Source organism: Lemur catta, chromosome 2, assembly GCF_020740605.2.
Source record: "Lemur catta isolate mLemCat1 chromosome 2, mLemCat1.pri, whole genome shotgun sequence".
Classification (NCBI taxonomy): domain Eukaryota; kingdom Metazoa; phylum Chordata; class Mammalia; order Primates; family Lemuridae; genus Lemur; species Lemur catta.
The window spans coordinates 135,237,641-135,263,384 of NC_059129.1; the positions used below are offsets into that span (position 1 = coordinate 135,237,641).

The 25,744-nt window shown below is 34.5% G+C and overlaps 1 protein-coding gene across 1 annotated transcript in view; it reads right to left on the minus strand.

Annotated features, from left to right (window-relative positions):
* SYNE1 (spectrin repeat containing nuclear envelope protein 1) overlaps nucleotides 1–25,744 on the minus strand; it is a 427,753-nt gene that overhangs the window by 313,970 nt on the left and 88,039 nt on the right. The window contains exons 4-9 of the mRNA XM_045544593.1: nucleotides 21,054–21,149; nucleotides 15,225–15,308; nucleotides 9,611–9,703; nucleotides 8,707–8,885; nucleotides 4,033–4,229; nucleotides 1,375–1,484 (exon numbers count right to left, since the gene is read on the minus strand). Of these exons, the coding sequence (XP_045400549.1) occupies nucleotides 1,375–1,484; nucleotides 4,033–4,229; nucleotides 8,707–8,885; nucleotides 9,611–9,703; nucleotides 15,225–15,308; nucleotides 21,054–21,149 (759 nt within the window). The remainder of the gene's footprint in view (nucleotides 1–1,374; nucleotides 1,485–4,032; nucleotides 4,230–8,706; nucleotides 8,886–9,610; nucleotides 9,704–15,224; nucleotides 15,309–21,053; nucleotides 21,150–25,744) is intronic.

Genomic DNA, 25,744 nt, shown 5'->3' on the forward strand with positions numbered 1-25,744 from the left:
TGCTCCTATAACCTTTTCCTTCCCTAGGCTGTTTCTAAGTCTATTTAGAAAATACACTTTAAAATGTTTGGTTTCTTATTGTTCTTCATTGTAATCTCAAATGTTCTGAAAACTCCAATTGAGACCTGAGTAATGAAGACAGAGAGAGTTTTTAACATACCTTGAAAATTCCATTTATTATTTTTCCTGATCCCATTTGCTTTATAATTAAATTTTGTTTTCAGGAGGAAAAGGGAAAGGAAGGGAAAGAGAGCCTTATGATTAATTCTAAATTCAGCACTGAATCTTACACCCTTCTATAATTAAAAAATACAATACTACTTCCAAAATATTTAGAAAATGATCATATGCATTGTTGCTAAAGACCAGGAAAGCAGGCACTCTGCTGTGCTGGCTCGAGTGTGAAATGGGACAAACTTTCTACATGAGGATTTGAAAAACATGTGTAAAAGCATTAAAATTTTGTATGCTATTCCTAGAATTCTACTTCTAAAAAAGAATCTTAGAACAACACCTTATTAAAGATTGTTCATAAAAGCACTGTTTATAATAGCAAAAAATTAGAAATTTCCAACAATTAAGATTGGGTAATAAATTATTATGTATACATATGATGGCTTACATAATTCTTTATAATATTAATGAAAAAATAAAACTATAAAATTGTATGGACACTATGATTCTGTTTTTGTTAAAATATTTTATGTCTATATACACAAATAAAAATGTTGGGAACTAACACTACCATATTAATTTTTTTCTAGGATAAGTTCTCTCTAGATGTTCAAGTAAAGATAATTTTCCTTTTACTTTTTCTCTCAATTTTTAAATTTGTGCCAATGAACATATGTCATTTGAGCAATATGAAAAATGTAAATGTTATTTAAACTATTGAAAAGCTGAAAAATCCAACCATGGCAAATAATAAGAACTTTTACAAATTGTGCCTTACTTCCGTAAGTTTGCTGTGAGTAAATACAATAAAATCCAAAAGTCAGAATTAGATTTCATCAGATAACGTAGAAAAAGGGGACATGAGATCTAGACATGCAAATGATGTGACAGATATACAATTACTTCAATGCTCACCTTACTAAAATGTATTTCCCAACGCTGCTATCTTTCCTCAATTTTAATTCATCAGCATCACATATGTTGCATTTACTATTAGTAATGCTCTCTCTGACATATCCAATATATAATCCAGAGAACTTTTTCCTCTAATCACTCCCTCTTTGGTAGTATCTATTTTTTATTCAGTTGCTCTCATATTAAAATACACTCCAGTTTAAATGTTTTGGAAACACTACACTTAAAAATCTGAGCCACTATCATTGCGTTCACTATCAATATTTGCAGAAAACAAGTACCTACATCATTCTCTTGCCCATCAGTGCCTGTATTGTGGATGTCAGGGTAATGTTTCAGAAACTGGGCTACGTAGGTCATAATAGACTTCTCATCAGGTTTATCCACATCAACATCTGGAAAAACAAAAGCCAAATGTGAATAAATTAATTAGCATTCAATAATACAAGTTTTGAAATCTAGCAATTGTACCAAAAACCACTGTCCAAAATGTAGAATGAAAATAGAAGTACTATCTAAAATTTCAAGGGGAAGGGAAATCAATTTAGTGTGGATAATATGTGGTGGAAATTTTATGACTCAGAAAGATGGCACATTTTAACCAGGCACAGTGGCACCTGCCTGTAGTCCCAGCTACTCGGGAGGCTGAGGTGGGAGGCTTGCTGGAGCCCAGGAGTTTGAGGTTAGAGTGAGCTATGATCGGGCCACTGCACTCCATCCTGGGTTACGGAGTGAGACCCTGTCTCTAACAAAATAAAAAATAAAGACCACACATTCTAACAAAGAGCTTTTAGGGAAGTAGTATATGTCTCATTTAAATAATCACAACATTAATTAATTAGAAATCTGAGTACTGTATAGTTACTCAGCCCTTCTATCCAGTTAACAAAATACAAATAATATGTACATTTTAGAATTGGGGTGAGTGTATAGTATGAAAATGCTTACAGATGTGATGCTGAATGATAGCCTCATATACGATTATATATATGGCCAAATATAGATAAGCTCCCCCATCACCATCACAAATTTTCCTTTAGAGGAAAGGGAGGTGCCTTATATTCAATTTCTTAGACACCCTCTTCACTGTGGGACATTCTCCCTAAATCACTGTACTTTGAACTATCAAGTACTCTTAGAGGGAGACACAGCCTGAAATCTCAACCATTGTGGTTTTGAAGCTTACAGATATTTATAGAATAAAATTGGTAAAAATCAAGCAGGTAAATTTATACAGATTTAGTAATTATATAGGGGGGTAAGACTACATAAATTAAGTGTGGAATGGTGTAAACAAGTCTTTAAAATAAACATTTTAGAGGCAATGAAAATGATAACATTTTGCAGAGTAATGGATAGAGCCAAAAGCAAAACAAAACAAATCACCACAAAGTAAAAAATTAATGTAATATTTTACAAAGGTTCCTTTTAATTTGAGATATAATTTCTAGAGACTTTCAATGTAGGATTTTATAGATGCTGTAACTCATACCATTTAAAAGGAAACAAAGTATTCTGAAATTTGTTAGAGGACTGACAGGTGGTTTTAGACATGACAAGACGACTGACGTTGAAGATGCATGTGAAGAATGAGTAAAACTGCCTCAGGAAATGTGAAGAAAGAAAAGCAACATTTAACACATGAGTTAACATAGTATATGCTGTTACTAAATGGTATATGTATAAAATATGTGTAAAACCAAATCATAAAATAATTATTATAATACCTATTGGCCTTATTTAATCTGTATCCCTAAAAGTTTATTCATTCAAGTTGGCTAAATAAATTTTGAAGGGGAAGTTCTCTCTAGGAAAATAGAGGATCACCTTATATCTGAGACAGACTCGTATTTGGTCAACCTCAGTTTCTGATCACCAAAGAAAATATTAAGATATTTTAGTCTAGTGACTATGAAAGAATAATTTATACTCTCATCTCATGCTTGGAAAAATTTCAGCTCTGTTACATCCTCTGAAGTTGATGGCTTGGGAATGTGTGTAGTTTTTCCCTCCCCCCCCCCCCCCCCCAGAAACAAGGTGGAAAGTCCTTGGCTATCCCAGTAAAAATAGGAGGCCCAAAGCAGAATCCTAATGTAGCAAGAGATCTCACAGGGCCCTAGAGAAAACCCAACCAAGTCTTTGTAACTTACTCTTGGAAACACAAGTATATCCAATGTGTTTTAGAGCTAGGAAAATTCATTCTGAATTCCCATCTATAAAAATAATTTGCATTATTTAAAAATAATAATCATGAAGATAGAGAGTAGATTGGTGGTAACCAGAGGCCAGGAAGGTTGAGGAGCGGTGGATAATTTGCTTTCACTGTATATTTACATCTCTGCATTTATTAATAGAAATTTCCATAATTGCCAACCCACATAAGAAATTATCAGTGACATTTGGAAAATTTGCTTTGATACTTTTATTTCAACAAAACAAGCAACTTAGTAGTTTATTAAAGTTTATTGAAGGCATCAAAATTGTCTTTTGAAGGCTTGAAGGAGTTAACTCCACTTCCAGAAAGTCTTAAAATTGACAACTGTACCAAAAATATGTTAAACAATTGAAATGACAAATATTAGTCAATCATTTGTGTAGTTTTCTGATTGACACCAAAACACTGGATGGCTACCAACATTTCTAAGTAGCTAATAACCAACATTTTAAAGATATAATCTTAGATTACTAATAATCTATTTCCCATATTCTTTGGAGTTACAGAAATAGAGTAATTCTTCTATCCTGTCCCATCTCCACACCCTGAGCACACACTTCCAAAACTTCTATTCCACCTTAAGTATATTGAGTAAGTCCAGTTCACCTGGCTGATACTGGGTGGAGCAATGGAGTCATATTTTATTCCTGACTACAGAAGTCGTGTGTAATCTCTGGGTTTAAGACATACAAGCCCACTGTATTGCCCTGTACCATCATCCAGCCTACCTTGGGGATCTAGCAGTCTTGGGATCCCCAGTTCCGTTTCAGCGATGGTGAAAGCATCCTCCAGATTTTCTCTGTTAGATCTGCCTTTCACTTTCTCCAAGTCCACTAGTTCAGGTCGAATGGCATGGATGACTGAATGAAAGGCAACCCCACTTCTCCAGCTCCTCCCAAAGTCTTTCACTTCTATTCCAGTGTGCCTTAGTGTGATAAAAACATAAAATAACGTCACATTCTGAAAGCATACGAGCCTTTTCTCCAAGGCCTCATGCAAAATCCAATACTTTACACCAATGATATGCAATTAGCTATATCAGTTCATTGTTTTTGAGAAACATTAAGCAAACTGAAAATTTTATAGGGTAACAAGATAAGATGTAGAAATTCTTGTTCCATATTTAAACTTTTCTGTTAGATTTTTCAGTTAAGAAAGTCAATATAAAGCACCTTTTTACACTTATTTTTTTAAAGGAAAATAGAGAAAAATGTCTGAAAAAATTTTAAAAAGGAAAAATTATAAAAACACCAAAAATGATAATAATACATAAATAATTATCTTTTAAAGAAAGATCTAACACATTTCTAATGCTAAGAAGCACTGTGTCATACAGGCATAAGTTATAACAGACTAAGATGATGTGGTCAAATGACATCAAATGCATTAGAATGTACAAATGCAGAGGCATGTGATTGTATGTTTAAGGGGTCCACAAGAGATCTTATACTCCAACTAAGTCCAGACAATAATTCCAATTACTCTACTCCACCAATCAAATTGTTGTTGTTGTTGTTTTTTGTTTTTTGTTTTTTTTGAGACAGAGTCTGGCTCTGTTGCCCAGGCTAGAGTGCCATGGCATCAGCCTAGCTCACAGCAACCTCAAACTCCTGGGCTCAAGCAATCCTCCTGCCTCAGCCTCCTGAGTAGCTAGGACTGCAGGCATGCTCCACCATGCCCGACTAATTTTTTCTGTATATATATTTTAGTTGTCCATATAATTTCTTTCTATTTTTAGTAGAGATGGGGTCTCGCTCTTGCTCAGGCTGGTCTTGAACTCCTGAGCTCAAACGATCCACTGGCCTCGGCCTCCCAGAATGCTAGGATTACAGGCGTGAGCCACCTCGCCCGGCCATCAATCAAATTGTTTTTAAACTCTTTTTTTTTTTTTTAAATTGCTTTGAGAGCCATACCCTGGGGGTGGATCTCTTTTCCTTTGTGATGTATTTGATTAATTCAAAGCCAGTTATAGTTAAGAAATCGATTCAAGCTGGTAGTTTTGTTGTTGAAAATAGAAGTGAAGGCAAGTACACAATTAGTTATTTTTGTTTTCTACATATAACTTATCAATTATAAAGGCAGTTCCAAAAAGAGAGCTGTAAAGATGTCCCTGAGCATCAATCAGCAGCACCCCTCGATTAGGTATAGAGCCTATAAATAAGGTCACTTAAATAGGTGGCATTCAATGGATAAAGTCAACTGGCAGTTTCTTTTTAAAAATTAGTCTCATTAACTTTACGGTTGTTTCTAAATAAAGCAGAAACAGCACTCAATTATTTTTTTACCAGAACCTCAAATTTTCCATGTGAAACGCAATCTGACTGATACGTTGATTAATATAATTGGTAAGCGCCCTTAAATTTTATCTCAGCAAACTTAATATTCACTTTAAAACATGTTTTACCCATGCACACTCAGTTTTCATAAAATATACTGTGCTGAAAATACCATCATTGAATATAATCACTGGCTTCATAACATTTTAAAAATAATTTTATAAGACTCCAGTAATTGTAAAGAAATCTTGAATCTTCCCTTAGTTCTTTTAGAGTTTCTGTCTCTGGTGATGTGGATATAAATTTTTTTAGAAGACATCTGACATCCGTGCAGGTTGAGCAATATGACCTCGTTATCTCTTCATTTGTACACCTGCCTCTGGCTTCATCATACTTTTCTTTGCCCACACTTCCTCATTTAAAAATTATTTTGTCTCTTTAAGACACCTAAAATTAGTTTTTAACAAATAAGGTGGGGTGTAAATAATTAGCTGATAAACATTCACCATGTAATTAGATATTTTCTGATTTTCTTAAACTTGTTTATTGTTTTATTTTGAAAAAGAAAACTATAAAATGCTTTTATAAATCTTTACTATGTTGGAATAATTAAAAATGTTTCAATGCATTTCTTTCTTCTGTATTTGTTGAAAAATATATGTATGTATGCATACACACACACACACACACACACACATGCTGTTTCTTATTAGATCAAAGTGGTAGGTAATATTCCTAAAAATTTTTAGTTTTAGCCTAAACCTCTTATTTAAGAATCTTAGATACAAACCCAAAGAAAACTCAGATACATCACCTAAAGAAGTAGTGAAATGTGACCGGTTTATAGGTATTTCTGACCTCTAATACATATTTACTTTAAGTTACTTTGAATGAATCTGGATATAAAAGTATATTAATTTGTTTGGTTATCTTACTAGTTTTGTCCTAAAATATAACTGCTCTTCTTAGCCATTTGACAGTAGGTATGCACATGTCAGATATGCCATAACTTAATGTTTTTATTTCTGAAAATCTGTACTGATAGTGGATAAAATTATTAATAGTTTAAAAAACTAGAGAGGGCTTAACTATCTTGAGTTACTGAGATAATTTTTTAATTTACTTCTTAAATATTTTTAAAATTTATATGAAAACAATGAATACACTCTCATAACTAGTCTGGCGTTTACTAGATGATTTATGATTTCCCACTGTCTCCAATCTCGTGAGTGTGATGAACCTTCAAACTATAGAGTCCCATAAAAGTTAATAATTTTAGGAACAATGTAATTCATATACTGAAATACATACAGATTCTAAAGTCTTTTACATATGTTAAATAAAAAGTTGCTTGAAAAATACTTACTGGGATAATATAAAAAGTAGCTTTTAGAAGAAATTATGAACAGGTTGGTAGCATAATAGAATCATGTGTTCATTATAGAATTTTCATGGCTTAGGACAGTCATCTCCCCAAACCTCTACAATTTATGTGGCTACAAAAGAAACATCTTACTGATGTGCTGGTAGATGGAGGACCTCCAGGTCCATGATTCTGGACATTTACACAAATAAGGAAAATACAATTTCCACTAATGTTAACAACACACAAGTTGCAAGAATGACTTCAAGCTATGACCAGACTCTCGTATGTCTTTGACACACAAGACATGCGTGAAACTAAATTAAATGCAGGATAACTCCAACAGCGTTAAATCTGGGTTTACTACATTATTAAATGAACTATATTGTTAAAGAAAATAAATTTATTTTTGGTTAATTTAATGCTACCTGGAGCAATGGGCAACAGAATATCATACTGACATTATTACAAAGTTTAACCACAAGAGCATCACAACAAATGTCAGTGCGTGAGTACCAGTCTTCTTGTACCTACCACATTCCTTCTCCCTGCCCAGTTAAGCTGCAGTAGAGGTTAGTAATGCCCATTGTACTGTTTGATTATAGACCCAAACAGTGTACTAGCAATGTGGGAAGGGCTTTTTATTTAATTTCTACTATATATTCTAAAGAGTCACAAAACTTTGTTTTCAGAAATATTTTTGACTATAACTTGGATCATAAAAATATACCCCAAACTAGACCACACTTCAAAAGCTAAACAAAACTACACAAATTAGTAACACTAATTACATCTTTCCTATGTTTATCTTTTTCTCTTTTTATTTTAGCTCTTCAAACATTTTAAAAATAGAATTCCCTATGTTTAGTGCTTCAATATTTTATAATGGTAAATACTTGTTTACAGCTATTTTCCACAGTACAGAATCAAATTCAGATTATATTTAGGCATGCAAAACAAGATAGAAAGTGAGTTAATTTTACATGTTTAGGAAAATCAAACAGAAGCACAATTTCTATGTGAAGGAACTAGCCCCTGATCTCAACAGACTACAAAATATTGGTATGATCAAGTGAAAGCTCTATTGGAATTGCTATGAGAAAATATATTTTGAGAGTAGTAATTTCCTATTCATTATTATCACATAAATATATACACATGTAAATTTATTATGCCTAGAAGACAACTGAAAACTAGAAGCAAATGCACAGTTCGTAAAGCTAGAGTTGAAAAAGGAATTTACATTCTTGATAAAAAATAAGACCAAAGGAAAACAATTTAAAAATAAAATTGCTAGAAAGTTTCAGGAAATTAAAGTAAATGTCATTTTTTTTAGAATGTGGATGTTAGCTCACAATGTCATTAAATAGAATTCAGTAGTCTTATGAAGAGATAATTAAGTTTAAATCTCTAATTTATTTGTGCAGAGATTATTTAATAGGAGCAGAAATCATAAACAATGACCTGAATAGAATCAGCTCTCATGCTACTAAGCAAAGTGTAGGATTAATCAACTTAATTAATCAGGCCCAATCACATGAATAAAGACGGAATTGATATAATTACAGCATTTCCTAGAATATTAGTGGTGATTCATGTTTATATTTTAATTTAAGGAAAGAGTGAAACAAGGACTGAAGCCAAGCCTGAATGGCTTCAAATATGTCTTCAAATTTTACGATTATTAAAAAGTGCAATCAGCAGCAAACTGATATCTCAAATTATTTAAGGGTTTCAAATTTAGACAAACTCTAGGTACTCACTTGCCTGCCGTGTACTGAACCCATTTTAATAAAGCCTTCTTAGCATTTCCTTGGATCTTGTTGGCCACCTTCCGTTTACTTGGTGGGCTGGAAGTCTCAGAGCTCGCTATGCTGTCCACGGAGGAGGCACTGCCAGACAAAGACTGGAGCTGGGGCAGGTTGCTGGTCAGCTCTTCAATCTGTTTGTGAGTTAACAGCCAGAAAAAATATAAGAATCATCTTTGTTCTTCCTTCATCAGATTCCAACTATAAATGTTAACACCCTTAAGACCCCTGACAAAATGTAAGCTCTTAAAGGGTATGGTTGATGTCTTGGTCCTGTTCGTACTTCCCACTGCCCCTCCAGGTGCATCTTACACACAGTAATAAACACTGGTCAAATACATGAATTAAGAAAATAAAACCTAATGATTAGAGTAATTATTCTAGATGGAATGGAAAGTTCATTTTCCTCTTTGTGTCTAATAGGAGCTTAGAACTGCTCCCTTCCAGAGATAAAAGAAAATTTTTTTGAGTTCCTTCTACATCTACAGGCTATCTCCATACAAAGGAAAAATTTTGTAATGCATATTTTGTAAATAAAGGTATATTTAGCTACAACTGGCCATTTTCCCTATGTATGGTAACTTTTGGGACACCCTGTATATTTCATCTCCATTATAATGTGCCCACTTTTCAGATTGGGTACCTCAGCTGGAGATCTTTGGGGTGATGTACACACCTTTGCAGGGGAAAAGTGGAAATTCTCCTGCTACCAAAAAAACGATGTATGTGTGAAAGTCACATGTCTGCTAAGCTGAGGATAAACCCCAAAGATATGGCAAATGAAGGCATTATTGAAATTGTCTACCACTCTCTCCCTCCATGACATTACATCAATTAAAAAAGAACTACAGTGCAATACCTGGAAATATAGAATAATGGTCCACATCAATCCGAGAACTATTGAGGGTCGGCCATCAGCTATATCAGTGGAGTTAATGTTGACTAATTTAATCTGTGTAAAAAGAAAAACTGTACTAGTAATGTACTAGAATATTATAATCAATTTAACTATGCAATAATTAGGACTTTATTAGACATCAGTAAGATCTGGTCATGCCTACACAGTGGTACACAAGAGTAAGTAGGGTGAGCCATAAATACAAACAAGCACATGGTTTCAGTGAAGAGTTCAAGGGCATTTGTTAGGTGCACAAAATAAAAACAACTATAAAATGTATTCCAGAAATTTCTTTTGTTTAAAGTTGAAAAAATATAACACCATGCAGGGAATTATCGATTAAAATGACAAACAATAATAAAAAAAGGTTATTCTTTATATTTAAAGGTTGACTGGAACTTAAAAGAAACCGTGATGAATAGTTTAAGAAGATGCACTTACTTTGAAGTGTGCTACCAAATAGCATGAAACTTATGTTCTCTTTTACCTATAAAAATCAGGAGTTAAGAATTCTAAAATGTGTACTAACCGGTGATCCTCTGTACATGGACTGACATGAAAAACAAAGGGAGAAGATGATATACACACATAAATACTCAAAATCAGCGTTATTTGTTCAAAGGGAATAAAAATGTAGGGAGTAAATTTAGCACATGACTTTGGAAATACATTATAAAGAAAAACAAAGGAAAGCCAAGAAACAGTAAAACAGAGACTATTAGCATTCAGTTCCCTACTATTGGCTGATGATAGCTGCAAAGCCTTCAGGACAGGTGTCAATCTATGTAGGATTGTCCCCAGTTATTCATTTTGATGTGTTCCCAGCCATTAGAAAGTTGCTTGCTAAGTCCCAACAAAATGAACTTATGTGGTAAGTCAATCTCAGTGAATCTCCGTATCCTACAATCGACAATTGCTCAGCATCCCTTTCATAATTCCTAAACAAATTTAAACGAACAATGAAGTACTCCTCAGACTTCCAGATCAATGATTCTCAGCCAAGATTTCATGAAGTGTTATTAAGAATAAAGTTCAGAAATTCGTACATGTTTTACTTAAAAAAATGTTATCAGATGCAAAATCATCCCATAAATACTCTTGAATAAATAGTTTAAATTGACTAGTTTTACATCATGGCGCAGAGCAAAAGCTACCACAAAAATCACTATAAATAATTTGAGGTTTGCCCACGGGATTTTGTCTCACTGGTGAAGTTTATTCATCAGGTTCAATGACAGAAAAAAAATTGAGAACTGCTATAGATTGTATGTTTACTTCTTTTAAACCTGTTAGTGTAAGACAATAATACAGGTAGGCAACTACTTGCCTTATTTAATACATAATTTAAACAAATTAAAATAAATAATTACATTTCGATAAAAATCCAGATTATTGAGTTTTCTTGACAAATTGGCAAACCTGGGATCACTGTCCTTGCATTTCATTAAGGTACCTCTAGCTGAAACTGAGTATTTGCTCCCTTCTTCAAGACAGAGCACAGGCTGCTCCGTGCTCCTGTTACCATAGTGAGCCTCTGTCTCACCTCATTCCTTCGCATCGCCTTATGGACCTCCTAGGAATCTGCACTACATCCCTTGTCCGCACGACGGTGGTCCACAGTTAGCTTCCTGCATTACTGTTTAGAATGATCTACCTGACACTTCATTGGAGAAAGAAACTTATGGAAAGTGATGGTAGATCCATTCACCAGTCACATTTATATGCTTCTTATCAGATTCTAACATATGTCTTTTTCAATAGCCTTGCAAACAAGAGAAAAAATAAACACAGTGATAGGGTTTCCCCAGTAAAATGTGAGAAGTGCCTTCATTATTCCTCAAAATAAGATCAATAAGAATACGAGGATTAAATAAATTTCCTATCATCTAAAGCAAAAAATCTAAATGGAGGACAAAGTAAGTACAAAGTTCAAAGACAAATTCCTAAAAATATGATGGAGACATAAGTTCTTAATTTGTAAAGAAGAAAACAAAAAAATAAGCGGGAGGGCACCCAGGAACCCTCAACACTCATTGCTCTCCACAGCCAAATGTTCTGTCGGGCAATGGGACAGAGAAGTGCAAGAAACAGTGGCCAAAAATGACATGTTTCAGATAAGTTGGAGGGTGGGGAGATGTAAGAGGGAATTTTAAAAAGATTAAAGTACTTGTGGGGCCAGAGGGGAAATTCATTGGATTTTGTTCTGAGATTCAAACACATTCCTTTCTGTCCTTAGTAAATATAATATTTAAACTCTGATTCCTCTACTTATTGTTTTTATTACTTAGCATTGCTCTGTGAAGATGGACCTTGTAAAAACAGGTTTTCTGTGAAAATAAGTCTTCCTTATAAACAATGCCTTTCATAGGTTAAGTCATTACATTTTTCTCTAAGACATTAATTCACAACTAACAATAAATATAACTCAGAATGAAGTAGGACATTATTTCCACACAACTGAAATGAGAGAATGAATGACCTAAAAAAACTCTAAATATCCTGTCCAACAAGGCTTCATTCAGTTTTCTATTAATATGAAAAACTAATGAAGGGTGAGCAGGAAGAAGAGAAACCCTCCAATAAGAATGAGATTAGAATGATCCAGAAACACTGTCCAATGTTGTTTAAGAAGCTAAGATTGTTTTCTACACCATCCCGATACCTGGAATCTCTCTTGGGCATGAAGTTTGCCAACTGACTGAGATGTACACTGATTCATTGCATTACCAATTTATTAATCTGTAAATTATTTAAGAGCCAGAATCTAAGTTTTCTTTTATTTTGCATTTTTCAGAATTCCTGCCTTATAGAAAGTACTCAATTATATATTTGTCAAGTAAATGAATTAATATAGTACATATAGACTGAGAAAAAACTAATTGGATCATTCTATTTCCCAGAGGTATCTGGGAATAAAGCTCGTTTTAGTACTGCCAGGCACAGACTTCCTAAATTCTCACAAATTAGTAAAGGCTAAATCTAAGAGGATTGGTGCAGCCCTTTTGGAGGGAAATATGGCAATATCTAACAAAATTACATGCACACTTACCTTTGACCTGGCAATCACACTTCAAGAAATTTATCTAGAAGATCCACCTCCAATAATATGAAAGTACTTATGCACATAGTTATTAATTACATCATTGTTTGCTTTTAGAAAGTATTAGAAACAACCTAAATTCAACCTAAGTGGTCGAATAAACTGTGAGACATACAGACAATGGAATGCAACTGTAAAAACTAATAAGGAAATCTTTATAAACTGACTTGGAGTGAATTCCCAGGATATACTGCTGAATGAAAAAAAGCAAAATACATCTATAGTATGCTACTCTTCATGTAAAAAAGAAAGGGGTATATGAAAACACATTTCAGTTATGAAAAAACTCACAGAAAGGATGTCAGAAACCAGAAAGACTGGTTACCCAGAAGTAGGAATTACAGTTACAGTCAGGGAATGAGAATGGAGTATAGGAATGAAGAGAGGAGTAGTAATTTTTCAAGTCTAACCTTTGCTCTTAGAACTATGGTAATGTCTGACTCTCGAAATAAACAAAATCAACCAGAATGTGTGTGTTTACAGGGGCAAAATTGAACACAATAATGAACAAACCTACTTCTATGACAAATGAATAACATAATCACACTGAAGGGGATGGGGAAGAATAGAACTAACCTAAATACATTTCAAAAATAGTCTTTTGAGTCTGAGCAACATAGTGAGACTTGGTCTCTACAAAAAATTTAAAAATTAGCTGGGTGTGGTGGTGCACACCTATAGTTCCAGCTGCTCAAGAGGCTGAGACAGGAAGATCACTTGAGCCCAGGAGTTCAAGGCCACAGTGTGCTATGCTACTCCACTCCAGCCTGGGTGACAGAGCGAGACCCTGTCTCAAAAACCAACGACAACAACAAAAGTCTTTTGCCTGGATACTGTAATAGTAAAGACAAAAAGAACTATACACAAATACTATTCTCCAGTTTGTAAATCTGTTTCTCATATGGGTATGGGTTAGCAATTCTGAAACTATTTTATGTGTATTCACATAGGGTTGAAAAAATAAGTAAATAAATTATAGATAAGAGCCAGGTTTTTCATTACCAGAGAAAGCAGCAATAAATAAACACATAAGGCTAGAATAAACTTTGTGGTATTGGACTAGAATCAGAGGTATCAGTTTGAACTAATGGTTTAAACATACACATAGGAGAAGTTAAATATGTATAACTAGTATACACATGTATACAGACAGAGAGAGAGAAAGAGAAACAGAGAGAGAGAGAGGTATAGATATGTGTATATACATGGATTAGTAAACTTACACATTTTCTAGGTCTATCCGCTGAGAGGGCCTAGGAACAATAACACCCCAGGAGCAATGAGCACACCTAGAACTAAGATTTTGGTTTCTAAATACCATTCACCAACAAAAGGAATGAAGCCTTCTTAGAGAAGTGGTTGATTCCAGACCTGGGATATAAGTTAAGCCTAGAACATCTATAGTTTCAGAAAATAAGAAAGTGCTTGAAAAATAGATGAGGTTGTGTGAAAAGGGTGGGTGCAGGAGCCAGCCTGAAGGAGTTCTTAACGGCCAAAGCTGGACTGATTTGAGCAACAAAATGATAATAATGACAATAGTGATGGATTATAACTATGGAATAAAATAAAGATACATGAATCCATACTGAAATAAATAATTGAATAAACAAATTTATTTCATACATACAGAACAATTCCAATTAATAAATGCAGAAGGAATGAAGGAAATACAAAATCATTACTAGGCAAGCATCACAGAAATAATTACTGAAGTGGATTCTAAAATCAGTTGCGCAAAAGTTTGAAGAGAAGTAGAAAATTAGCACAGTCTCAATTCTCTCCCCTAAGTTATTTCTCAACTATAAAGGGAGAAATAGTAACTCTACCATAATAAAACATGGCAGACACCACTGTACCAAGTTGTCAAGGCTAACATCACCAGTAATAAGACATATCAAAACCCTATATCCACTAATAGGCACTGGGAGGAATACAACCTCACTTCCCTGGGATTCTTGCCAAAAACATCTAATTTCAATCTAATCATAAGAAAACATCATACAAACACAAACTGAGAGACGTTCAGCAAAAACTGACCAGTAGTTATCAAAAGTGTCAAGGTCATAAAAGACTTAAGGAAAGAATGAAGACTTATCATACAATTGGGGAGATAATTAAATTAAGTAAATGCAAGGTGTGATGCTGGATTGGATCCTGGAACAGAAATAAAATGATAGGTGGAACATTGTTGAAATTAGACTAATGTCTATGCTTTAGTTAATAGGATCATGCCTATTTTAATTTCCTTATTTTGATAATAAGGTTACTATGATTGTGTAAGTTCTTAACATTATATAATGAATGAAGTGTAGACATGAAATATCTTTTTTGCAATTTTTGATAAATCTATAATTATCTCACAATAATATTGCATGTTTATATAGGTTAAATGCAGCGTTTTGGCCCCACAGACAATACTGGAAACATCAGTATGCCCATGCCTTCTTCCTGAATATTTTTTTGTTTCTCTCTTACCTTTCTTCCTTCAAGGAACTTCAGTGCTGTGCCGATGTTAGCCACAGCATGGATTCGCTTCATCCGGCGTCCTTGTTCGCAAGGCTGTAAAAAGAGAATAAGAATAAAACAAAACGCACACATTAAAAAGTTAGTTATAAAATCTACTATTTAAATGGATTAAAAATATACTTGAAGAATATTCCAGGGCAACCAATGTTACTCAATTTCTATAAAGGTTAGCAAACACATAAAGGAGTGTGATTTTTACAGCACTCTGAAGATACACTAATTAGTCAATAAAAACATTCATTCTCAGCTTATCTGTTAATCTATGCTACTGTATGCCTAAAAGCAGAAATTCATAAAACTCCTATGTTATCTATTGAGACTGTCACTCCCATAACTAAGGAAATATATACATGAAAAGTACTTGATCACTTAGCATTTTTTCAGTCATATGAACACATAAGGTTACTGACAGTATCAGTAACGTTTCTTGATTTGAATGACCAAAATACATGGCATATATAAGCCAAGGTTAAAAAACAGGATTGTGAGAATGAAACGGTGGGTTCTGTACATGGATACTCTAAGTTATGTGTGTTTAAGTAACCAAAATTGACTATGTGCTTTCTCTATGCCACCCTGTTAATTCAAAAACAAAACATAATTTCAATGAAGTGTATGTTATAAGCTTCCTTCACATTAACAGGAAGCATGCCGTAAGGTTGCAAGGCTGCACAGAGAAAAAAACTAGTCTCTTCTCTGTGAGCCTAGAGCTCTAAACAATCTCCATTGAAATTCAAAACCAAGTATCTTCTAATTTCCAAATAATATTGTGCCAGGTGGTAATTTTTATGACATGATTTGAAACTATTTGAATAGAGGATATTCTTTTTAATATTTATTTATTCTTTACTGAGAATTCTATTGTATAGAACTTTAGTTTCATTATTAGTCCATGCACAGATCACCAATTTAGTTTATTTAGTTAATTATCTTTTATAATGTATAAAGCACCTGTGAACCTGCCAGCTAAAACAAAGCCAGGGCCCACAATTAAGTGTGAAAGCCACACTCTGCAACGCCACCACCATTCGTTTCATCCTCTGCCTTCCTGCACGCAGGCAACCATCGCACTACATCCAGTCCAGAGCCTTCCTTCTCATATAGATTCATTTCACTCACATGCATTCTTAAAAAGTATTTTAGCTTTTAGCTTAATATAAAGAACACCTCTGCATTAATCCTTTGAGAGTTACTTTTCCACATATTTATCTCTAAGATTCATCTATACTGTTGCCTTTCACTGCATTTCATTCATTTTATATAATAGAGTATATTATATAATATATTATAGAATATTCTATATTTGACATTATATATTATAGAATATATTACTCTATAGTAATATAGCTATATAATATTCCTTTTATATACTTTCCTGATGTGAATCTGGGTTGTTTTCAGGTTATTGCTACTGTGATACGCTCATAGATCATTCTTGGACTTCTCACCTTTTGTACTAGCAGAGCTTCTCTTTGATGTACACGAAAGAGTAGAATTTCTAAGTCGGAGGGAATGTGACTTATGAGCTCGTAAAGTAAGGCCAACCTTTTCCAAAATGGTTGTACTGCTACTTTTCACTCTTACCAGCATTACAAAAATAATCTTTATCCATGTCCTCTCCAACACTTGATTTTGACATATATTTTAAAAATATTTTTTCAACTGAATGTATGTAAAATATATGTACTATTTTTCACTATGGCCTTCATTTGCATTTCCCTGACGAGCAACGATGTGGGCATCTCTTCCTCTGTTCACTGGCAATGTGTGTAACACGCCTTTTCACATTTCTTGCCCAGGTCTTCCTTTGGGTTATTTGTACCCTTATTGTTTGGAAAATGTTATTTATATATTTTTGATTTAATCCTCTCCTAATCCTTTCACAACATAAGTTGTGAATATTTTCTACAAGTTTGTAACTTCTTTTGACACTTTCTTTAAAGATGTTTTATATTTACTTATTTATTTATATTTATTTATTTTTTTGAGACAGAGTCACGCTCTGTTGCCCAGGCTGGAGTGCTGTAGCATCAGCCTAGCTCACAGCAACCTCAAACTCCCACGCTCAAGCAATCCCCCTGCCTCAACCTCCCAATTAGCTGGGACTACAGGCATGTGCCACCACACCCAGCTAATACTTTCTATTTTTAGTAGAGATGGGTCTTGCTCTTGCTCAGGATGGTCTCGAACTCCTAATCTTAAGCGATCCTCCAGCTTTGGCCTCCCAGAGTGCTAGGATTACAAGTGTGAGCCACCATACCCAGCCAACGATTTTTTATTTTAAAAATGTTGTTAATTTTAATATAGTTAAATATAGCAATCTTTTATTGTCAGTATTTTTGTTTCTTATTGAATAATTTTTCCTACCACTAAGTCTAAAAGATATTCACTTATATTTTCCCTAAGAGCTTAAAGTGTTTTTGTCATTAGGTCCTTAATCCATGTAGATTTGATTTTTGTGTAGGCCATAGGGATCCAATTTTATCTTTTTCTATTAAAATAAACATTATTTTCCTATTCCATTTATTGAACAGTCCTGCTTTCCCCCCAGATCTGACATATACTAAAGTTCCATTTATGCCTTGTCTGGTTTTGGACTATACTGCATTTGTCAATATGCCCATACCATAAATACTATATTGTCTAAGGTGATACAGCTTCATTGTAAGATCTGATATTTCATAGGGCAAATACTTTCTCTCTGCTCTTCTTCTTCAGATGTATCATGGCTAAGCGAGAAAGATATAAACATCTATTGTATTGTCCAATCACATATTTGTACCTATTTTTATACAACTTAACCTATTCTAACTAATACAATTATTCTTTCTACTAGGCTACAAGTAGCTTTGAGGGCACCAATCATATCTCATTCATCTGTGCTTTCCTTAGAGGGTATAAAGTAGTATCTTACCCACAATAGGTACTCCAGAAATGTTACAATGATTATCAAACAATGCAACCCTGTTACAGAGTTGACTGCTCTAAATATATGATCAATGACTTACAGAGTCATCTGGAGAATATGCAAGGGGCTTTGATGCTCAAGATTTCCATATTATTCATTATTTACTTCTTAGTATATTATTAGGCTTCTCTTGATTGCAAAGTTTTGAAGATCTTTGTAAAAAAAATACTGTACAGAATATTAACAAAATAGGTACAAAATAAGTTTCTCTGTAGTCCTTACCCTCTATTCATATTGCTTCTATTGTCGTTAATTTTTCAATGACAATTTCTCAAATTCTTAAAAAAATTCCTAAGTACAAAATTAAATTAGTGTTCCTATGTTTATGTGCAGTGTAAGACATGTAATCACTTATTCATTAAGGAGTAAATGTTCTACAAATAATATTCAAGGGATGTAGAAAAATCCAAGAATAATAATATAAAATTTTTACAATTCCCTAAGACCTTAAATAAAATCATAGATAAAGGAGTTGCAATAGGTTAGTAAAGAGTACTAGAATACTGAGATTCTGCTGTAACCCTGAGATGCTGGCAGTAGAGGGGATGCTGAGCCATTTGGCCACATTTTCCAGATGATCATGTCTAGGGTTCTCAGTAGGGTTCTATCCATCACATAATTACAGATTCCTGAACAATGTTAATGCTTCTAAGGAAAATGCTCTTGCCCACACCATCCCTTTGAAAAGCTCTAAAAGAATGTCTAGAATGATTATTCCTTTAAATTAGGCTCTTCATCTTAATGTGGCCCTGAACCATAACGCATACATGTACAAAATTTAAATAGCCATTGCCACAGCATATTTGTAATTTCACAATAATTTTATTTTATGAAATACAGAATATTGCAGAATTCAATACAAATAAATAATAATGGTTAAATCAGAAAATTCTCTTCTATGTTTCACTTTCCCTATCTGTTAAATGAGAATGCTATGATTTTTTTCTGAAATTTCTTCTAGCTTTAAGATCCCATAATTCTAACTATGTCTGAATATGTCGGGCATTTAAACAGAAGTAGGATTTTTATGTCAAAAATACACACTTTTTCTAGAATAACTTAGCTTGGCAGTTAAATCCCTCTCAAAATTTCTGTATACTGTTGGCCAAGTACAGTGATAGAGTTATATTGACACTTAGAATGACACATATACTTCTTAAATGCTCACATGAATATGAAGACTCCTTCAACTTATAAGTAAATAGCTTAATTAAGGAGGATATATAAAGATGGCCAGATATATCAGGCAACTAAAGGACTATATATTTCAATTTAATACCTCCCATATCCTAATGCTTACCCAGTTTATTTAGCTAAAGTATATGCCTATATATTCCAAATTGGCTGCTCATATACATTTAGTTCGATTTCTTTCAAAGCAGAGGTTAATACAGGGACTTGGGTGCATGTAGTTTATTGGGGAGGTGATCTTAGGCAGTAGGAGTGAGGATGTGTGGCAAGTGAGCCTGGGAAGGAGAAAAACCCAACAAAGTGTATGCTAATGGGGGTTGCTGCTGTGAGCAACTGGAGCTCAATCCCACAGGGGACCCTATGGGAATTTAGAAGATATATGGAAAATATGCCTCAGAATGGCCCCTCTTAAAAATTCAAGGGTGGAGCATTTTTATTCATGGACTCTCATTTCCATTCGTTGAGGATACTTTGGGACCATTAACTCTCCAACACTTCATGGCTGCTATGTGCAACCTGTGGCTTTGATAAGAGCCCGGAGGCAGAAACCCAGAGAGATGCTACCAGTGCTTGAGAGGCTGCCAGAGCATATGGGCAATGTCTACCACTGATGGAGCTGAGATGGGACACTGGGCGCCAAAAGTATCTGCTGCAGTGTGAATCCAATTAGATAAACAATTGGTACAAAATTATTATCAGTTTGTATTTTCCAACAAAAAACCCTTCTACAAAAGTTATTTTGAGAACTCCCTATACAAAATTAATTTGAAATTTATGTTTAGATACAAACACTCTTTACAATGCTCAATTAGCCAAGTATAATGATTGAATAGTTATTGCTAAGATGCAAGAGTTAAAGAAAAAAGTACTCCTAATTTTGGACTCTGTTTCTAATATGTTATCCAACTTCCTGAAGATTATTTCCTGAAGTCATTTTTCCAATTACGGCAAACATTATTTATAAATAATTTATGTTTACAAACTACTTACTGCTCTATACTCTGAAATGAAAAAAAAAATAAGCAAGAAAAATAAATATTTTATTATTGGATAATGTAGGAAAATAACTTTACAGCTGTCAATACTGTTTTTCACTCTGCTGGTTCCACAGCACATAAAATCGACTCTGAACAGGCTGTTCTTATTACAAATGACTGATGATGGATGATGTCAACAAGATAATAAAAAATGTCACATGGTTTCAAGCTTAACTTTCAACAAACAACTATATAAATACACAGATACGGACCAACAATCCTTTCCAAATGGAAAGCAAACACTCAAAGTGAGGTAGATGTTAATTGGCTACTAATCTTCCTGGATACCATACAGATGTAATAGTTAACCATGCTAGCTACTGCTGAAGTTCTTTACTCTTGCTTCTAAGGTTGCTACTGTAAACATAATGTTTTAAATCCATTAGGGTGTGCGGCAACAAGAAGGGAAATTTATTCCTGTTCCCAGAAGTGACTGGTAGACCAGTGTTTCTTTTATGCTACCAACTACAAAAGAGAAGAACTTTCTCTTATATGGGCAGCACCTACATAAGGGAAACTCCAACAATCCCCCAATTCCAAATGGGAACACTTTGACGAGCATGGTCACAAAAAAATTCTTACCAGTTTCTGCCCAGATAGAACTTCCAGGAGAGCAAGCAGCTTAACACCATCTTTCATGTCTTCAAAAAGGTCATCCACCATCATTGGGGGTTTCCGCTGTAAAATAAAAAGGAGGAATAAATGCAAAAAAATATATATATCTCTCTCCCCGCTCCTCCCACCTTTGCTACTTACTCACTGTAGTGAAATTTGTAGAAAAAATAAATTTCTGTATACCTTAACTCTATTTTGGATATAATTGTCTATTACTCTTTGATAACTACAAGAAGTAAAACAATCCAGTGGAAATAAAACTCAACATTCAAGAATGTCAGAAGATTTAATGCTTGGGCTTTACCATACATACCAGCCTCTTTCTAGAAAGAGATTTTTGACAACTCCACCCTGAGTGAGCCACATTACTGTGGCGTAAGAAGGTTTGGCCCTTCTATAGGACATTCTCACCAAGGCAACCTCATTCATTAGCTCCGTGTCCTGTTGAAGGAGCACTGCCGGCAAAGCCCAGGTCGCAGATTTAATCTCCCTGTGGGTTAGTTAGCTGGTATGTTCTGTTTCACATCCTAGGGGATCTAGCAAGCCTTCTCTTAGTGGCATTGAACCCAAAAGATCATACGCGCAAGAGTACAGACTGAGCAGGGAAAATCCATCACCACTGCTGGGAAAATAAGCCAAAGTCCTTAGTTAATTCATGGAGGGTCTTTTATTTTTTATGAAGGTTTTAAAAATACTCAATATGCTGGAGTTCATCAAACCTTGAATTAGGGTCTATTTTGGCTCAGAAGAAAGTGAAAAAGCAATGATGCCAATGCTGGTTGTCAATAGAAGGGAGGTGCTCACTGATTTCTCATAGAATCATAATTTCTTCCATTTATCCACTGAGTTCAAGCTCTATAGTTTTCTGCTTCCCACTGAATCTTGTTTAAGGCCTGATGCTCAATTTCTGACTTTCAACTTTCTTTCCTAAAAAAAAAAAGTGTTCTATGTAGAGATATTTAATCACCAAATGTCTGGATGAAATGTGACTTTTTTCCTCTACCCACTGATAGGGAGCATTTATATTTCTCTTATGAACGCATAAATTACAGTCTCTGAATGGTGAAATTCTAATTTTAAATGCATTTTTCTCTCTTTATAAAATGCACAGCTAAACACATTTTGTTCTCATGCTGTTAAATACATGTTCAAAAATAAGAGTTTTCGTTTTTAATCATTTCCCTTAAAATTCCACCATTGACACTACTTCTTATACAGCAAAAATGTAATAGTGAGTTTATGTTCTAAGCATATAAATAAAATTATTCAGAATAAAAGGAGTCATTAAAATGAAAACTATTTGGTGTGATAATCAAAATTATTGTATTAGCCATATAGTCATTAAAGTATGATCTATTTATCATTCAAAGTGTCCGTTCATATCCTAATAATTTAAATGAGTTAAACAATGAGAAAAAAGTTCGTAAATGTGTGATATGTTCAATAAGCAAACATGAGTGCAGTTTTTCATATATTGCGTTAACCTGAATATGTAAAAAAAAACTTAAAGAAAGCAGGTAATTCTCATGAAATAATAAAGATTCCAAAAAATTTTACACTATAAGAATGGTAAAATGCATGCACTTAATCTGTTCTGCTTTTAAAGATACACAGGTCTCTGCCACTTCGAAGAACATTTTCTCTTGACCTCACTTATATCTCTCATTTTTTTCCCTCTTGTATCTCTACTGATGCTGCACTTCCCTTTTTCCCTCCAGTTGTTGCCTGTGTGATGCTCCTGGAACCGGCCTTCAGCTCTGCAGTGACTACTGAACAGTAGCGCCCTCTCCTGTCTGCATGGGGCACTGCTGATACCATCCGCTCCCTGATCTGCTCCTCCCCAAACCTCTGTATTCAGACTAGCTTGTTCACAGGCACCAGTCTCTCTCTCTCTCTCTCTCTCTCTCTCTCTCTTTCTCTTTTATTTTCTTTCTGTCTCTCTTCTTCCTAATTATGCCCATCCACCAAACTCAATCCTGAGTCTTTTGTTCTTTATAAAATTTTATCTGCATAGATACGACTCTTGAATCCTTCCTTCCTTCCAGTTAAGTGCTCTCTCCTATACATTGTCCAGCTCGTGGCAGGCACACAGTATGTATTGCTGGCCCTCACTAACTGACTGAATGAATGTAAATATTGTGTGAAACCAATAAAATACCTTCATTCATCAAAAATTATACCAGAGAAAAAAAACCCTTAGTAATCATTAGACATGCTTTGCTATCGCACTTTGCATAAGGTATTATAGACAGCAAATGCTCAACTAGGGGAATCTTTCACCACGGTGACTACATCACATTTATTTTTTGTAACAATGTTTTAATAGAAAATCTTTCAGCTAAAATGTTTCTCCTGTCACAAATACAAATACAGCACCAATACGACCACTTTAGTAGGACTTGGGTCATAGTGTGGAAGGCCAAAAGGAAGCATAGAGTATTTATTGGAGCCTGACTTCATGGAAAGTAAAGACAATGTGGTATTGCAGTTTGTTCTAATTTGCAGTTTCAAGCGCTAGATAGAAATCTATCAAGCACTTTCCAAGACCACAATTATCTTTTTTTTATTAATGGAAAATTGTGATAAGTTCTCTGTATTTGTACAGTATTTGGGAAAATTATATCTTCCTTGGCCTTACCAGTCCTTTTTAGCACGTGCTACGGTGGAACTAAGACATATTCATGCTGAGTCTGAAGTGGTTCAAGCAATGGACCTTCTAGGGGGTGGGTGAGGTGGCAGGGAGACGGGAGAGAACAAGACAAGAAAGAGATACTTTGCTTGATACCCCTTCTAGAAGCTCTTCTCAAACTGGGTTTAAACCCTAAGTTCTGGCTCTAAAAAGGTTGCCTGATCTCTAAAAGTCTCCAAAAACTGGGGAAATGCACTGAGGGAAAATGCACAGGCCTCTGTTGCTAGGGAGCTGGCATTGCCTGGCTCTACGCTTGGTAGTGAACTCATGAATGGAGCAGACCTCACAGAGCTCTTTTCCCTATTTCTTCTCCTCCTTTTGCCACAACAGCCCCTTGATAACATATAATGAGATCCGTTCCCTTTCTGTTAGGACTTAAAGGAGATCAAATATTTCTCCTTGAACTTTATGAAACCTGGGGAAACACAGGCATCTTTGACAGCATTTTTACTGACCATTTCCTATATTTTGTAAAAATAATTTATTCTCTAACATTGTGTGTGCATATATGTGTGTGCATGGCAAGAGATAAGGGTCTAGTTTCATTCTTCTGCATATGGATATCCAGTTTTCCCAGCACCGTTTCTTGAAGAGACTGTCCTTTCTCCACTGGTTCTTGGTACCATTGTCAAAGATTAGTTCTCTATAGAAGTGCAGTTTTATTTCTGGGTTCTCTATTCTGTTCCATTGGTCTTTGTCTGTTTTTATGCCAGTACCGTGCTGTTTTATTTACTATAGCTCTGCAGTATAGTTCAAAGTGAGGTAATGTGATTCCTCCAGTTTTGTTCTTTTGCTCAGCATGGCTTTGACTTTTTTGGGTCTTTCGTAGTTCCATATAAATTTTAGGATTATTTTTTCTATTTCTATGAAGAATGTCATTGGTATTTTGATGGGAATTGCATTGAATCTGTAGATTGATTTAAGTAGTATGGACTTTTAAACAATGTTGATTCTTCCAACTCATGAGCAGGAAATAACCTTCCATTTTTTTGTGTCCTCATCAATTTCTTTCATCAATATTTTATAGTTTTCATTATAGAAATCTTTCACTTCCATTTTTAAAGACAGGCCTTTCTTTGGAATATGCAAGGTTTGAGCAATCCAGGCCTGCTGAATTAACCCTTTCCAGCCCAGTTGGCTTCTCCTTCTAACACTCTGAGGTACCCAGTATTCATAGATCTCTCTCTCTTTCTCTTTCTTCTTGGTTAAATAATTTAAAATCAATTTTATTTACTTGCAATGAAATGAAGCATAATTGACAGGTATGTCTAATGTGTTATTAGTTTACAAACACTGTTGTGAGTGTAACAATTTACATTTCAGTGTTTTCCCACTCCCACTTAATGAAGAGACTCGTATAAGTGACCAAAATTAAATCCATTCTGTAAGATGGGAGTCTATATTTTGAGAGGAAACTGACTGTATTTTTTTTTTACTATAGTAGTTTCCCCCCTTATCTGCAGTTTCAGTTACCTGCAGTCAAGCACTGTCTGAAAATATTAAGTGGAAAATTCCAGAAAGAAACAATTGATACATTTCAAATTGCATGCCATTCTAAGTAGCGTGATGAAATCTCAAGCCATCCCACTCCCTCTTGCCCGGGACGTGAATCATCCTTTTGTCCAGTATATCCATGCTGTCTACTAGACTCTACTCGCCCATGAGTCACTTAGCAGCCATCTAGGTTATCAGATCCCCTGTCATGTTTCTGCAGTGTTTGTGTTCATGTCACCCTCATTTTACTTAATATTGGCCTCAAAGCACAAGAGTAGTGTTGCTGGCAATTTGGATATGCAAAAGAGAAGCTGTAAAGTGCTTCCTTTAAGTGAAAAGGTGAAAATTCTCAACTTAATAAGGAAAGAAAAAAATTATATCCTAAGGCTGCTAAGATCTATAGTAGGAATGGGTCTTTTATCAATGAAATTATAAAGAAGGAAAAATAAATTCATGCTAGTTTTGCTGTCACACC